Source organism: Eleutherodactylus coqui, chromosome 4 (genome assembly GCF_035609145.1).
Source record: "Eleutherodactylus coqui strain aEleCoq1 chromosome 4, aEleCoq1.hap1, whole genome shotgun sequence".
Classification (NCBI taxonomy): domain Eukaryota; kingdom Metazoa; phylum Chordata; class Amphibia; order Anura; family Eleutherodactylidae; genus Eleutherodactylus; species Eleutherodactylus coqui.
The window spans coordinates 108472598-108491066 of NC_089840.1; the positions used below are offsets into that span (position 1 = coordinate 108472598).

At 41.1% G+C, this 18469-nt stretch overlaps 1 protein-coding gene across 4 annotated transcripts in view; it reads right to left on the bottom strand.

Annotated features, from left to right (window-relative positions):
• Positions 1-18469, bottom strand: part of CASK (calcium/calmodulin dependent serine protein kinase) — a 268122-nt gene that overhangs the window by 62747 nt on the left and 186906 nt on the right. For all 4 annotated transcript variants that reach the window (XM_066599973.1, XM_066599972.1, XM_066599971.1 and 1 more), the window contains exons 12-13: positions 9593-9670; positions 2252-2332 (exon numbers count right to left, since the gene is read on the bottom strand). In XM_066599973.1, the coding sequence (XP_066456070.1) occupies positions 2252-2332; positions 9593-9670 (159 nt within the window). The remainder of the gene's footprint in view (positions 1-2251; positions 2333-9592; positions 9671-18469) is intronic.

Below are 18469 nucleotides of genomic sequence, written 5' to 3' on the forward strand. Positions count from 1 at the left end.
AACCCAGTTTCACCCAAGCTTTAGCTTTTGGACAGATGGCCTCACACTGGACTCTAGAAAACTTCAGTAAACAGAGTTGACTTAATAACTGCAAGGTACCCAGGTCCTGTGGCTGCAAATCAAGCCAAAATCACCACCCCTCATCACAACCATGCTTATCAGTTAGGAAGAGGTGTTGACGCCGATATGCTGGGTCTGGTTTTCGCTACATGTGGCACTGAGCATTATGGCCAAAACATCTCTATTTTAGTCTCATCTGTCCAAAGCACACTGTTCCAGAAGTCTTGTAGATTGTTCAGATGTAACGTTGCAAAGTGTAGTTGTGCCAAAAATTTCCCCCCCCAATCAACATTTCTAAACAATCCATACTTTTTCTGATTTTACACTAATGAATTTCAACATTTAACATGCTAACTGAGGCCTTTAGAGTCAGAGAAATTGCAAAAAAAAAAAACCTGAGAGCTAGATCTCAAAGCTTGGGGAAAATTTGCTGGGATGTTGACTTTTAGGAAGACTATCAACTGTCTTGAATGTTTTCCCACTTATCAATCACCTTTCTCAATGTAGAATGATAGACTGCAAATTGTTTGGAAATGGCCTTATTACCCTTCCCAAATTGTTGAGCAGCAACGATTGCTTCACTAAAGTCATTGCAGATATCTTTTTTCCTTGGCATTTTTTTTATATGCCTGAATGCTACAAACCAGCAAACTGCCAAAAGGTCTGTTTTAAAGAGGTCAGAATTGTTGATGACCAATTAATCAAAGGCATTTGAATAACAGCACATGATGGCTACTTACCCTCCTAATTCCTATAAAAGCAGTAAGGGTGTACTTACATTTTTAACACACTGCTTCTGCAGGTTGGCCTAGTTTTTGTTAAATAACGACAGTGTAATTTGTGTTATTTATCTGAGGTTATATTTAACTAAGGTTAAGATCTACTAAGGACCAGATTTGTTTAATTACATAAAACCATATAATTCAAAGAGGCTATACTTAGTTCTTCTTATGATTATATATGTACAATCGTAAACCTTCTTTAAATACAAAAACTAATGCCATAGAAAGGCCAACCCAGTTGGTGTTTCTAATGGACACATTTATTTAGCCCCTTAAGGACACGGCCTAGTTTGGCGATGAGGACACAACGATTTTTGGGATTTTCATCTCCACATTTCAAAAGCCATAGCTTCTATTTTTTTGTCAACATGGCCATATAAGGGCTTGCTTTTTGGGTGGCGAACTATAGTTTTGATTGGTACCATTTTTGGGTGCATATAATGTATTTAAAGACTTTTATTTTTGTTATTTGAGAGCAGGGAGAGAAAACATCAATTTCGCCATTGTTTATTTTATTTTATTACAGCTCTTATACAGCATAAAATGACAACACATTTTGTTCTGGCTCCATCTCTAATCCCCAGTTTTCCCTGAGCTAGTGAGTGGAAAATAGCTGCTATGTTTTTCCCCATACACTACACATAAATCTTACAGAGAAGCAACAGCAGCATAGAGAACATTATAGAGAAGTACTGAACAGTGTAGATGTGAATCCTGTAGCTATTATAAAGCTAAACACTATATATGCTGCAACAGCATGCCTGTGTGCACCTTTCTGCTTCTACCTCAGCCTCTCCTCCTTCTCCTCCACATCTCCATAGACTTTCACAAGCAGCATATAACCTGACCTGTCAGTGAGCTGTCAATCTGTCTTGCCTAACAAGACAGATTTTAGCAGTTTAAGAGGGGGGAACCTGAGTGAAGTGAAGAAGTTTTGTCTCATAAAAAGAATCAAGCAAAAATATCTTAACGCAATACACAGTTTTCTAAAACATTTGGTATTAGGAATGTAAAGTGGACAGCCTATGAACAGGTCGTCCTAATAAATTTGTACTACTGGAATGTTCGCATCCACTAACCACCCTACCAAAGTGCAAAGGAGGTGCAGCTAGGGCTTCACAGAAAAGTTGTTGTAGTAAAATTACAGCTAATGTCGCAATATTACAAGGGAGGAACTGTCAGGCTACTTCTAATGATCAGAACTCTTGCAAAAGTTGCAACAATTTCTCCTATGATCGCTGTGAAGCATTAGCCTAATTGTACCCTCCTTGCACAACTTCTAATAGGGTGCCTAAAAGGTTGTTTCTGCATGTAAAAACCCAGCTCTCACATTTCCATACTTGCTGTATGTGCATGAAAATATGAGCATTACAGTGAAAAAAATTAAAATAAAGACAAAACTTGCTTACCATGAAATGAGGTTGTGTCAAAATACGTTTCAGCTCTTTTGCATCATTATTCTCAGGGTAACAGGATATTTCTTCCAAAACCTAGAGTTTACAGCAAAGCAAAAGTTAGACAGGTCATTGGCAGCAAAGAATATATTAACAGAAACTATTATGCATTTGTGTTGTTCATTAGCAGACTTTGCCAGGGAACCGCATTCAGAGTATGTTACATAGTATGTTAGGCTGAATGAAGACGACGTCCATATAGTTCAGCCTCTTTACAAATCTGTTGCTAAGACCAAGAACAAAAAATCCTGCATAACCACCTCTTCTGCCATAAATTTATATTTTTCAAACTTTTTTTTTTCCTATCAGAGAAGCATGGAGGATATTGGGGAGGTGGAGATATTCAGGATTTTCAATGCCACCTTTCGCACCTCCACAATCCTGTCCTGAGTGCCAAGTACAACAACAGTGTATTATTGGGGATAGCCAAACCTCAAAAGCAGCGATTGATAAGCAGCTGATATGTGGGATAGTTTATATAAGGAAACCATAGACAAAACAAAAACACTGCTTGCTGTTCACCTCTCCCAACTACCATATTGGTGATGAATCAAATGAAAAGGCCTGGGATATAAAACTGCCACTAAATGTGTTGGCCGCCTTACACAAAGTAAAAGACAGTGTAGGATGGATACACTCATTGATCCACTGGTCCCAACACCCTCCTAATAGTCTGGTTAGGTGGTGGGCAATTTATTGATAAGACCATCCAGTTTCTCGTATTCCAATAATGCTCTGCTACCTGGGCAAAATCTCTTCGATTATGCCATAAAGGCGTCTAGTGGTCAACAAATCTACACAAGCGGAAAAAGATGCCAACTACACACAACCAGCCTCCGAGAGCCTTTTTATAGGCCAAGGGTGGAACCATTTTTAGGGCCTGAGGAGGCAAGACCATTCATCTCATCACACCTAAGCATTTGCATATTTGTGTAAGATGTTGCAGCAGCAAAACGACAATTCCTTCTAGGGGCTTGGTGTTATATAAGTAACTTACTAATGTATACTCTACACCATTTCTGCAACATTTTCTCAAACTATGCCCCCTCCCCATCCTGGTCTTGTTGCAGAACAGCATAGCTGCTCTATTATAAGAATGGCTGCCGATGGAGGGGCAAGTGACATGACCATTCATTCGTGTTTATTCATCAGCACCTCCTACATGTCATGCTCTGTGCCAGTTTCCTACTTGTTCAGATCTGTGTCCAGAAAGAAAAGTGGTACAGATGCATAGTGTGAAACATGGGAGAAGCTGATGGACAGAATCACATCACATGCCCTACCATCGGATGCCATTTGTAAAATGGAGTAGCTGCGCCATTCTGAAAGGAGACCTAGATGTGAAAGGGCATAACTTAAAAAGCCACTACAGAGGAAACAGTATTCCATGCCGGCTCCCCTCACCTGACTGCCTGTCACACTCTGGAGGTCTCCTCTGTGTATTGTAGTCATTTCCACACAGTACCATCTGTCCTATGTGCAACACTCTAAAAGGCTCATGTTCCATGAAGTGATGCAGTTGGTGCACCAGTTGTTCCTCCACAACTTCCTAAAGCATTCTGAAATTCTTTGGGATCATTTCTGCCCAATCTCTGAATCTGGATTACATTAATTTAATTGTTTTACAGAACGTAAACAATTGGAATTTTTTAATGGTGGTTTCTTTCACAAACAGTGCCACTCCTGTTTGCAGGTTATGTCCGGTATTGCAATCTGGGATCAGTGAAGTAGTGATATTTTATCTGCACTGCAGCCAGGACTCAGTTGGTACACTCTTCAAAGTAATTTTTTTTGATTCAAGGGTAGAATTTCATCAGAAATTGATAGGTTCAGTCATTGTTTGAATAACTGCAACAATTTTAAAGTTATGGATATGTCATGGTGGGTATTAATAAAAAGTTATGTTGAACTATGTGGTATGGAAAACACTAATCACATGTCTTTTCAGGTAGCCGAAGATGCATTTAGTCTAGGACTGAACTGAGATCATCCTGATGGTCGGCAACAGAAGTTCACTTCCAGCCAACACTTCCTAAGAAGACAGCCAGTGAGTGCATGAAACAGATGGAGAATTTCAGGGAAACTGGTGGTCTTCAGGACAATCCAAGAACTGGTTGTCCAAGCAGTGTTTCCAATCCTCAGGTGTTGACAGCTGCATTTTTATGTGGACTCTTTGTGAAAACAGCTCTCTCAACTGTTGGCATCTGGGGGATTGGAAACACTGCTTGGTTGGCCAGTTCTGGGTTTCTCCTGACACTACAGGTTCCCTGAACACCTGAATTAGATTCCTGACTGTCTTCCTGGGTGTTCTTGATTGAAATCTTTGGCCACCTCAAATGAACCTCTGTTACAGACCATCACGATAATCTCAATTCTGTCCTGGATTGTTAATGTCATCTTCTTGTAACTGAAAAGACATGGTTAGTTTCCCATAACATATGTAACAACTTTATTAACACTTAACTTATCATCTATAATTCGAAAATGGTTGCAGGTATTGAAAAAAAAAAATTACTTCACTTAACAATTCCTGATGAAATTCTACTCTTAAAATCATGTCCCATGATCCCTCTCGCATTAAAGTTTCTTTGCCTGAATCCAAATTGGCAGCCAATTAGGTGGTCAAGAGGCCAAAAAGTTTTCCCCCACCCATCTAAGGCCCAATGTTCACGTGCAGATTTTATTTCTAAAATCTGCGCGTGGCCCCCGTACGGGATATCCGTGCGTTTTGCTGCCCATAGGGATGCATTAGCATCCGTAGGGCAGCTAAAATTATGTGGATGGGATTTCTTCCCGCAGATTGCTCCATTTTCCGGCAGATCTGCCGCACGGACGGCTCCCATTGAAGCCGACGAAAGCCGTCCATTTCCGCGGCGCAGCCACAGCTGCTTTTGTGCTGTGCCGCGGATATGCGGGAGAGCAGGAGATAAAAAAAAAAAAGCTGTGCATGGCACATGCACGCGGCACGCTGCCGATGTGCCGAGCACATCCGCCGGCCAGAAGAAGAAGATGATCCAGCCTGCACAGAGGAGCACCCCGCAGCGTCTGGAGAGGTCAGAAAAATGTACTTTCCCTCTACATGGCAACGGGCGCGCACGGATTCCACTGCGGGATTCAGCAGTGGAATCCATGCATGCAAGTGGACATGAGACCTAAGTGTTCTACAAAGTTTCTGACTTGTTTCTCTGTTCATTCAGAAAATATTCCAGAGGGCTCCGAGTTTTAAATCATCCTGTATAAATCAAAAAGGTACGACAGATCCTATATTCCCACTACTGGAACAAAGTGGTATCTCTCTTTGGCAGAGAACCTGTCTTGAAAAATAACAGAACCCTCAAAAGTATTATCTATCAATTACAAACCATTCTGTATGCATATTATGTAATAAAAGAATACATATAGAAGGGGAGAATACATTGTGACAGCACTGCTCCAAGCAGAAAAAAAACACATAATTCACTTTCTTTAATATAGTAACTTATTCAACCCATAAGCAAACGCATATTTAGAAGACATGTGGTATGTCTTCATTAGCCGTTTTCCCAATAAGTCCATTCCTGCATAAAAATTATGGACCCTGGGATTTCCTGCATACATCACTCCAAATATTTGCATGGCTTATACCCATACTTATCGAAATCAGGATTGAAGGGTGCTTACTAAACTGCTTTTTCAGAAAAGTCAGGGCTCTAGATGCCAAAATAAAATAGCTGCAAATACAAGTAAAAATAGCATTTGGCTTCTAAATTTGTAGACATAGGAGCCAAAAGGTGCCCAAGTGATTTTTTAAGACTCAAGTTCTGCTGCCTAAACATGGGTTTAAAAACAACATTTTGGATGCCTTCAAATAGCATTAGAAAGTTTTTAGGAAGTTACTGCATATTGTGCAATTACTGAATATATAGCATTATGCAGTAAAGCCTTTATGCTCTCTGTTGCAGTAGGTAGCCAGAACATAGCACAAATTTTTGAAAAATGCTGCTTCTGCTAAGTACTTAGTTTAATTAAAGGGTCACTGACTTTTCAAATCACCTATGCTAAAGGGCCATTTAGACGGAACGATTATTGCTCAAAATTCGTTCAAATGAAATGGAGTCATAATCGTCCTGCGTAAATGCCCCCCAAAATTGTTTACTATTCGCTCACTTCTCATTATCGTTGGCTTTCAATCAGCATAAAAAACATTGTTGGATTCTCGCTAAGTGTAAATGCCCCCCTCACAGCGCTTCACATAGAATGTGAAGCACTGAGAGCAAGAAGCCTGTGATCCAGCGATCAACTCTGCCTGTCTAAACGCTCTGCACGAGTGCCAACAACCTTAGTGGTAATGTCAGCGCTTGTGCAGTCGTTTAGACGACTGTCGTCCCGTTTAAATGGGACATTATATGATAGCCAATGTGATAATTGGCAAAACTAATAATCACTTTATTTACCTAAAATTATACTTTTGGGGTGAAAAATCCCTCTAAATGTTCTGGTCACTAGGAGGTGGGGGGGGGGGGGGGTCTCTCTTCCTTCTAAATTTGCTGTCTGTTTTCAAACGATGCAGTTACAGAGAAAAAAAAAAAAAAGACAGAACAGGAAGTAAAGAAGGGTAATGACTCATGCTACCCATATATGTCCATGAAGAGGAGAGGAGGAGGCAGCTGGAGGGAGAGACACTCAAATAGATGTGCTGCTGGAGCTAATGGTGAGTTATTTATTGCATTACAGCTCCAAAAATAACATCTATACCACTTAGTACTTCTCTAGCATTCTACACAATGCTGTTCTTTCTATGTGTGTTACAGACAGGTAGCAGAATCTGCAGTTTTCTCTGCGCACAGTGTATAGAACACTGAACAGCGGTAGTCTCCTCCCACCATCTCAAAGAGAGAAAAAGGAGATACATCATGCAGAGGAAAAAAAGGGTGAAAAAAAGCAAGATATGAGTCATAACAGCCAGAAGGAGTTTTATTGCTCATGCACACACATAGCAGCTTATTGTGAAAAGTTATTTGAAGTGCCAGGCGCAACTTAAATGCTTTTGCCAGTCAGTCGCCTATAAATGCTAATATTAGTCATTCATTCAGTCAAGCATCTAGTGCAGTGGTCCCCAACCTTTTTTGCCCCAGGGACGGGCTTCAAGCAAGACTATTTTTTCCAAAGCCCGCAGGGCAGGCATGTGTGGGGCAGGGCTTTGGTCATATGGGGGAGGGTTTTCAGTGGCTTCAGTAGTAATGCTATTAACTACTGGGGCCGATATAGGGGACAATATTACTAATAATATTCCCTACATCAGCCCCAGTAGTAATAGCGCCCCCGCCGGAGACGCATACACTTCCTCTTTGTGCAAGCACTGCTACTCCTCTACTCGGCACTGCTAGCGGCGCTGATCTCTGTGCACACTGTGATGTCAGTGTGCTGCCAGACGACTCCTTCCTCTGCTCTCGCGGAACCAAGTAGGAGACATCAGGGGAGGGGGATGGGGGATCCTGGCTGCACACTGACATCACAGTGTGCGCTAGGAGCAGTGCCGCTTAGTGAATATTGGCAGGGGAGATGCAGCCCCTGCCGGTAGCCACTACTAACGTGGCAAGCAGCCGACGGCAGCGCCGCGAACTGGCATAAAAACCCCAATGGCCCTGGTCCGCGGAACGGTGGTTGGGGAACCCTGATCTAGTGCACATACTGCTGCAGGTTAGTCCTCAGTCTAGTGTAAATGTTAAGGACAGAGTCTAGTATAAATTGCTTGCTTTATTTTACAAAATGTTGAGTTTTAACCTGGCCACAAAAAAATGGCTTGGCTGCTAAATTCACACTATAGCCACATGGTCATGTCATGTATTTTGGTCAGTATTACAGTGAGAAATAGTGTAATAGAAAAATCTTAAACTCTTCCATGTTTTGGATCCATTTCTGACTTACAAATACTGGTGCAAACATGCTGCCATGTGAAAGTTGCCTTAGGAATTAAAAGCGCCCAGGGAATTTTTCTTCATCTTCGAGGGGAAAATCAGTAATGTCAAGAAGGTTGAAGAGAAAGTTAATAGAAAGCAGAAAGACCACTATTGCCCAGTGTATCACCTATACAACCAACTGAACAGTATACAGTCCTTCAGTATGAATCCAGATTCTGAATTTGCTGGAAGGCCCTCTACAAGTTATCCACTTGGAAACCTCCGATGTTCAAAACAAGTAATGCTAAAACGCCAAATAATTTTGAAGGGGGTATCCAAGCTTTTAAAATTAATGGTCTATATTCAACATAGGCCATTATGATCTGATCAGTGGGGATATACCATTTGGGATTTCCATCGATCAACTTATTGAAGAGCCTCATAAGCATCCCGGCCCCCTAAATCAGCTGATTGTCGGGATCCCAAGTGGCAAACCCCCACCTATTAGATATTGCTAGCCTATGCTGAGGACAGGCCATCAATTTTAAAAGGTTGGATAACCCCTTTCAGTTTCAAACACAAAATGGTCAGTTACATGTTCAGCAATTTAAGAATAAAATAGTTTCCCATTATCGACATTCTCAAGCGACCCCTGCAAGCCTGGAGAAACAAAAATGCCCGTACTGCTTCTCTGACTACCTGTTGCACACTGTGCTTAGTATGCATCGGTAGTCTAAGACATTACATGCTGCTTGACTGGTCAGTGCTACTCATGTGGACAATACTGGTTAATTAAAGCAGGTGTACATTAGGTAGTCAGAGAAGCTAGTGTGGCCATCTTTATTTCTCCAGGGTCGCTTTAAATTGTGATTCAGCCACGTTTTGATGTTCACAAATCCCTGCAAACTTAAACGGTTACAGCCTATAATACAATGCAGGTTATGATAAACTTCATTCAAATGATAAAATAATTACTATTAGTCAGCCATGACCTAATTACACAGTTAATTTAAATTGGATTGGCTTCAATAATTTCTCCATGTTGTTAGCCAATTAGGCAGAGAGAATGTGTAAAAATGAACTATGGAGAAAATCCTCCAGAAAACAGAGCAAATGCCTATTGAGGAATAATAAGCGCTTGTAGATTTGTTGCCTACAAAACAAAAGTCAGATTACCCTAAATAATAGATCTATTCATTATCGATGACTTGTTCTACAAGAAACACTCCGAACGAGTGACTAAGTGTCAGAGAGTGCATATTGCATTCATAATTACATCTTCCTGCATCTGGTCCGTTCTAAGCATCTACAATGCATTCCAAATAGACCTGAATCAAGATTTGATTCAATCACCAAAATGAGATCAAAAGCATGAATAGTAAAGTGGAAAAGAGAGAGAGAGACAAAAGCTAAATACCTCTTTGGCTCGCTGTACAGCATCACTTGGAGGATTCCTGATTTGTGGCGAAGACTTTGTATTGATTTTGTCATAAAGCTAAAATCAAATGACAAGAATAATGGAATCAAGTACGGTCCAGTGATCAAACATAATACAACTAAATAAAAGTCTTGATTTTTAATAATTCCGATGCAGTACTTTTAAGTAAGCTCTTTAAAAAGGTTGTTCTATTTGGTCTCCAGCATACGGAAACGCTAGGAATAATGCTCAAGTCCTTCCTAATGTAGTACACTTCTAGAAAGTTTCCTGCTGTAATAGCTGTCTCGAGGAAGTGATGAAAATCCCCAATTAAGCTCTGGCAAGCTGTTTTTTCTCCTGCAAGGAATGTGAAGACGTAAGATTAGGCTACAACCGCTTTCCCTATTACCATTTATGAACTAGAACACTGCTGAATATATTTCTTCTATGCAATGGCACAGTACTAGAAATTGCACCAAGGATCATTACCAAAATATTCAGAACACAAGGGGTTAGCATCAACATTATTCAAATTGTCAACATTTTAGTGCAAGATACTTTATACTAACATTACTAAGACCGCGCATTTCAGTACAACTTGTAATAAATTTACCATGACTGACAACACAAGTGCTCCACATTACAGCAGGTATGGATTTATTTTAACGGTTTGATTTATTAAACTAATACGGGAACTTTCAGCTTTATTTACATCGTTTAAGAACAGGTGTTGATCTAGAGATGTATATCTAAATATATCTAGTGCATACAAGTTCTTATCACAAGTTCAACACTAGCCCACAGCTTTCCACTTAATATCCTACAGAACAAGTCAGTTAACTATAGATTAGGATCTACACAACTGATAACGCACTTCTAACTGAACTTTTGTTACATTGTAACAAGTTTGGAGAAAGCATAAATGTAAAACAAAATGTCCAATAAATAGAATTCTAAAGCTAACAGCAGATTTCACTTACAGCACATCTTCAAACATGAAGCTCTAGAGCGAAGTCACTATTTGGCTGGTAGCAGCCAACAGATCATATATCCTATCACAGGACATTTATTTTTAGCCCTGAGTAACCCAGGTACATGTGCCAAGTCAACTACAGCCAAGGCCTTCACTGAAAAATAAGTAATGACAAACATGTGCCAGCTCAGTTTTGCACTCCATAAGCACATTTATGGTAGTTTGGTCAGCACCACATCCTAAGGCTGTATTCCCACAGGCGAGTGCAATCTTAGTCAGTTTTCATACATTTTAGCAATTTTCCGGATTGGCATCTGGTTTACCTTTAATTTTTGCAAATGATACAAATATCGTAAATTCATGATTCTCTTTTCATGTGATCCCTACAATAATATATGTCAAATACAGATCGTACTCTCATTATGTGCTAGTGCAAATTTTTTAAAAATTCTCCAATAGAGAATAATGGCCAATTCTCGAACAATAATCGCACAAAATAGGACATGCAGCAATTTTTCAAATATGGACTATTGGTTCGAGTGAAGAATTGCATGTGCAAATTAACCCATTCAAATGAATGTATTTCCATCCATCTCGGACTCCCATTTGAAAATCACCTGTGCAACAACAGCCCCCCATTTACATTGACAAATGATCGCTCAAACGACAGTCTGAGTGACGGTTTTGAGCGATCATCTTTGCATACTTTATAGTAGCTAATTAGCTACTGTACAGCTATGTAGGCACAACGCCGCTATCACTCACCGAGCACTACAGCTGTTTTGCATAAGCATACAGCTGTAGCGTTCTCTGCGCTTACAGCCTGAGCCCCGCTATGAATTTACAGCAGGACACAGGCACAGAGAATCTTATCAGTGCAGCCGGCTGATAACAGCCTGCTACGCTGATAACAGCTAGAATTCAGCGATCAACGACTCGTGCACAAAAACTACACGATGTCGGTGCATTTAGACAGAACAAGGATCGCTCAAAAGATTCTTTTGAGCGATTCTCATAGTGTCTAAATCAGCCTCTAATAGGAAGCAGCCAAGTCAATGCTGTGATAACCCTAATTTCTATTTCCCCTTTGAACATAGCAGTTTCAGTCAATCCTATAGTCAGTGAATAGGCTTACAGGCCACGCAGTAAAGGGGACCAGGGGCTCGGGACCTTTTTCTACTGGATGGTAGTAATCAAACATTTATATAAACGTGAATGATAGGGTAGTCATGCATGGACACTGCTACTCCATTCTTGCAGAGGACTTACGGATGCACCATTCTTTTGATCCCAGCAGTCTGACCCAAAGAGATCCAACCCTTATAAACTATCATGGCATAGATATTCTATGATATTACAAGATATAATATGCTATACGGTAGGTTATGGATTTTCTACTATGGCCAGCCACCCAACCTACACTGCTACTTATTCCAAATATGAATCTAACAACAAAAAAGACAAAATCTCAACAAATTAGTCTTTGTGATTTTACTCAAAAACCCCACCTGAGGCCTAATATCTATGTACATATATCCTTTCTTTAAAAAGAAGTCTGTCAGATGGAATACACTGTGCAAACTGCAGGCATGAGGTTATAGAGCAGGAGGAGCTGAGCGGACTGATATATAGTTTTATGGGGAAAGATTCAGTAGAACTTGCATTTTATTCATTTAAACCTTTGCTCATTCTGTGCTGAACTGTCCAATGGGCGGAGCCATCAGTGACTGACAGCCCTTGCAATATGTACAGTCACACAGATAGCTGTCAATCACTGATAGGACCGCCCATTGGACTGCTCAGCTCAAAATGAGGTTTAAATAAATAAAATACAAGTTCTACTGAATCTTTTCCCGTAAAACGATCAATCTGCTCAGCTCCTCCTGCTCTAGAACATCATGCCTGCAGTTTGGGCAACAAACTCAACCTGACAGATTTCCTTTAAAATCCCTGAATGGACATCAGTAGCGGCCTTTTACAAGTGCAATGTCTGTGAAATGAATGGCGCTATTTCTTTGACTTAGTCTATATATACGCCGAATCTTCAAACACCACAATATAAAAGCAAATTACTTAAATGTGTTTTATGAGTCATGCAATAGTAAGTGCTAAAGCAAAGAATCTTGCTGTACTGCTGCTGTGTAATGACCTTGGGCGGTAATCACTCCCATTTAATGTTCTCCTCTTCCACAAAGGAAAGCTGTAAATTTCCTGCTCTGAGTGACAAAGTCCTCTCTTGGCTATTATCTATTTAATGTGGAAGCAGGTGTAGTTCAGTCAACAGTAAACCAGATTAATAAGCAAAGTAAGGGCTTCAATTTCCTAAGTAAATAATACACACTATAAGAATGCTTGATGAAAAGATGAACTTTAGTCCATCACCAAACGCTAAGAAAAAAGTCAAGCACCTAGGAGTTGTCTGAATTGAGTGAAACTTTCTCTGTGTGATTGTAATGTTAACATAAGTACATTATTACAATATCAGAGCAAAAGGATAATTGATTGCAAGAAGCTGAACACGTGAACGGAGACTCTAGTACTCTGTTGTACCACCTCTAGCTTGGATACAAGATGTGATACAGGCAGGCATGGAAGCTCTAGTACCATGTTGGACCATCGCTAGCTTCTATACAAGATGTGATATGAGCGGGCATGGAGGCTTTAGTACCCTGTTGTACCACCTCTAGCTTGGATACAAGATGTGATACAGGCAGGCATGGAAGCTCTAGTACCATGTTGGACCATCGCTAGCTTCTATACAAGATGTGATATGAGCGGGCATGGAGGCTTTAGTACCCTGTTGTACCACCTGTAGCCTTAATACAAGATGTGATACAGGTGGGTATGGAGGCTCAAGTACCCTGTTGTACCGCCTCTAGCTTGTATACAACAGGGTACTTAAGTCTCCATGCCCACCCGTATCACAAGTACACTGTTGTATACAAGGTAGAGGCGGTACAACAGGGTACTTGAGCCTCCATGCCCACCCGTATCACATCTTGTATTAAAGCTACAGGTGGTACAAGATGTGATACAGGCGGGCATGGAGGCATACAGGTTCCATATGGTATGCTGCGGCATATCAGTCCACATCTGCTGTAAGAGAGCCTCTAGAGCATGCAAATTCATAGGTGGTAAAAGTTAGTGTTCCAGATGGTCCCATACACATTCTATTGATGATAAATCTGACTATTAGTCAGGCTGCGGAAATGTGGTAATGTTGTGGAGGCATTCCTGTGACCCCCTTGTGTGTGCGGCCGAGTATTATCCTTCTGCCTTTTGGAAGCCCTGCCATGAGACACAACACATGTGGCTGCAGGATATCTTGAACATATTGCTCAGTTGGCACTGTCCCTCCTACCACTACTAGGGGTGACCAACTGTCATAGGCGGTGGCCGCTCAAACCATCACACCAACAGTAGGGGCCTTATATACAAGTAACCTTCCAAAAGCTTCTTTTATAGGTTATGGGTAGAACCACTTTTAAGGCCTCAGGTGACAAAACCGTTCATCTAGTCAGGCCATACCTTCAAGTTCTACCTGGAAGTGAGACCCTGCAGTCCATATCTCTAGATCTCTTGATGAACCCTTGAAAGAGCAGAGATAGCCAAGCAACAACTACCTCAGCATTCTCCAACCTGTCCAACGGATAGGAAACAGGAACTGAGGAGGTGAAGTGTGTTCCCACCTTTAAAAGAGATCTGGGAGGTTGCAGTTTCCTTTCTGGAGGGAGGCAGGCTCTCTCATAGGTGCTATTTAGAGATGAGCGAGTATACTTGCTGAAGGCAATTGCTTGAGCGAGCAGTGCCTTTAGCGAGTACCTGCCCGCTCGAGACTGAAGGTTCGGGTGCCGGCGGCGGGCAGGGAGCTGCGGGGGAGAGCGGGGAGGAACAGAGGGAAGATCTCTCTCCCTCTCTCTCCCCCCCGCTGACTGCCGCTACTCACCGCTCCCGCGCGCCGGCACCCAAACCTTCTGTCTCAAGCGGGCAGGTACTCGCTAAAGGCAATGCTCGCTCGAGCAATTGCCTTTAGCGAGTATACTCGCCCATCTCTAGTGCTATTATTGGCTCATGGAGAACTCTTTACTGGTAAGAAATCTTGTTGTTTTTCGTTAATATGGCTGTACGAGTTTGTATTTTGACTATTAAGACTAAAATGTATTTTTATTTTTTTCTTAATGGCACCATTTAGTATACCACATAATGTACTGAAAACCGCTTAGTGGAGTGAAAAGGGCAAAAAAGTGTAGATAGGGGCATTTTGGTTTTATGGTGTTCATGGTGTGGTAAATGTGACAGGTTTATTTTACTTTTAAAAGACAAGAGGTGGGGGAATAACGTATTGCTTCCTGTTGCCATATACTGTGATCCATAATTTTATTATGTTGACGGGACTGTGGGAGGATTTCTCTTTTGCGGAGCAAGTTCTACTTTTATTGGTAGCATTTTGGGGTACATATGGCTTCCCGCAGAGAAGATCTGCAGCATAAATTGCTGCAAATTTCTGCTGTGGCATGCCCCTCAGCACGTGGATGAAGCTTCTTGAAATCTCATCCATATTGTAAAAATGCTACAGATTTTCCATAGGCAATTCAACTGATTCAACTGCGGAAAATCCATGTGAACATATTTATTGTAGTTTCCCACACAATGTCTTTGCATTAAAAACTGATACGAACTGAAGTTTTTTCCCAATTTTTTTTTCATCCAAAGTTAGGAGGGTAATCAAAAAAAAAAAGAAATGCATGGGGCCAGAAGCATTAGGCTGGGCTCACACGAGCAGGTTGGATTCTACACATCACTCGGCTGAATCCGAAATTTGATATTTTGGCTACATAATGAGCATACTAGTTTTACTTCACTTTACTGTTTAGACTTTTTACCAAGTTTCTATATCCAGAAATATTAGGTACTTTTTTCCTTCGCTCTTCCTGTCCTCAATTTCAGGTTACTCTAATTAAAATAAGAGGCAGCCAGACTATGCGTGCTGAGCTGAGAGTCATGTTAGCAAAAATTGATGCAGGAAGCTTCATACAACATGCAGGGATTTGTGGTTCACACAATACTTCTGATTGCAGAAGGAGCATCCTCTGTCCTTTTCTTTTCAACCTCTTTATGGAAGTGATTATGAGACGGCTGGAATTAAATGATCACTGTATTGGGTTGAAAACAGTTGGAAGTACCATCAGTAATCTAAGATAAGCAGACGTTACGTCTGCAGTAGCAGAGACAGCAAAGCATCTGAATACACTGATCCTGAAGCTAAAAAGTAGAAAGTGAGAAGATGGGATTTTGACTGAACATCAAGACAACAAAGAAAATGGCCAACAAGGAAGTCCATATAAAAGGTCAACAATGAGGAAATTATAGTGGCTTAAAAAAGAATAATTTTATATTCCTTGGGTCCCTCATCGATCATAGTGGCAGCTCGACAGGTGTGATACAGCATCGATTAGTACTGGGGCGTACTGCGATTTCCTTTGTCATCGGGTCCAACCCCCTGCTAATGCAGGATCCACTAAATAATCCCATGCCAATGTCTGTACAGCCTAGGCTGGAAGACTTCCATTAAAGGAGAGGTCACCAGCTTCCGTGGCAACCTGTTCCACTCATTGATCACCCTCACTGTCAGAAAGGGTTTTCTAATATCTAATCTGTGTCTCCTCCCTTTCAGTTTTATCCCATAGTTTCTAGTCTTTCCTTGTTGAAATGAGAATAGGGCTGATCCCTCTGCACTGTGACAGCCCTTCAGATATTTGTAGACAGCTATTAAGTCTCCTCTCAGCCTTCTTTTTTGCAAGCTAAACATTCCCAGATCCTTTAACCGCTCTTCACAGATACAATTTGTAGACTGCTCACCATCCTGGTAGCTCTTCTCTGAATTTGTTCCAGTTTGTCTGTCTTTTTTCAAAATTAGGGTGTCCAGATCAGGTCTGACTAATTACTTCCTGTGATCTAGACTTTATGCTTCTCTTCATACATCCTAGAAGAAGGTTCGCTTTTTTGTGCCGCATAACACTGTTAACTCATGTTCACTCTGTGATCTATTAGTATACCCAAGTCTTTTTCACATGTGCTGCTGCTTCGCTCAATTCCTCCCATTCTGTATGTGTTTTTTTCATTTTTCTTGCCCAGATGTAGAACGTTGCATTTCTCCTTGTTAGTTATATACAATGCTGTTAGTCGCCGCCCACTGTTCAAGCTTCTCTTGACCTTTTTGAATCCCCGCTCTCCTTTAGTGTTCGCTGTCCCTCCTTGCTTTGTGTTGTTGGCAAATTTGATCAGTTTCTCCTCGATTTCCTCCACCAGATAATTTATAAAAATGTTGAACACTGGGCTCAGTACAGAGCCTTGTGGTACTCCACTTCACACATTCTTCCAATTGGATGTACAGCCATTTATGACCACTTTGAATATGAAAATTCAGCAGTTGTGAATCCACCTAACAGTTGCCTTGTCAATCCTATAGTCAGTCATTTTTTTCAATAAGGATTGTATGTTATACTTTGTCAGATGCTTTACTAAAGTCAAGATATACTACATCTACTACATTTCCCTGATCAACCTAGTTAGTGATTCTATCATAGAAGGAAATTAAATTAGTCTGGCATTGTAGGTTATAAACCCATGCTGGCTCTGGTTAATTACTCCATTCGCATCCAAGTAATTGAATATATATGGTTTAACAATTTGTTCGAAGATCTTTCCCAGTAGAGAAGTCAGGCTCACAGGCCTGTAGTTTCCTGTGTTCACCTTCTTCCCTTTTTTGAAAATAGGGACAATATTTGCCCTTTTGCAGTCTTCTGGGACTTCTACTGTTCTCCATAAATCTTCAAAGCTTATAGCGAGTGATTCAGCAATTACAACATAGGGCTGTAGGTCAGTTCAGCTTGGAGAGGACTGGCCTACAGAGAATCCAAGTGTCAGATGCAACTGAATGAATATTACAATTATTAGGAAATTATAGTCCCAGTGTTTCTGGTGGTGCTATGCGCCACACAGCTCTGCTACATTCTACATCCATCCCGATTCCCAGACATCACGCACACAGCTCTGCTACATGCATCCTGATTCCCAGACATCACACACAGCTGTGCTACATCCACATCTATTCAGATTCCCAGATATCCCACACACAGCTGTGCTACATCCACATCTATTCAGATTCCCAGATATCCCACACACAGCTGTGCTACATCCAGATTCATCCTGATTCCCAGACATCCCACACACAGCTGTGCTACATCCAGATTCATCCTGATTCCCAGACATCCCACACACAGCTGTACAACATCCACATCCATCCTGATTCCCAGACATCCCACACACAGCTGTACAACATCCACATCCATCCTGATTCCCAGACATCACACACAGAGCTCTGCTACATCCTGATCCCTTCAGCTCATCTAGCAGAGATGACAAACAGGAAAAAGCAGACTCCTGGATACAGTGATCAGCCCCCAGTCATGTGATCCCTGACTCCACCCACAGAGGTGATCACATGACAGTGACATCATGGGTCCTGGTAGCTGCTGTCTGGCTCTGTAGGTGGTTCTTTGTAGGCGGAGCATGAGAAGCTCGTACACACATACTCAAGGACAAAGTGGTCGTTAGTAGTTTGAGCTAATATAGATATACTGTAATATATTATATATACTCATCTCAAAACTACATTAACTTTTGGGATTGAAAAATTGTTTTCATGCAGTTGAGTAGGGTTGCTTATATAACATGTGTGCGCATTTTATCCATGAGTAAGGGACAGTCTTGTCAGTTTGACCCTGTATAGTCACTGGCAAATGCGACTTGTTACATCTATTACTGAATTTTGAGAAATGGCCCTATAATTTTACATTTGCTAGAAAATGAAGCTCACATCTAAAAATTATTTTAGCACATTA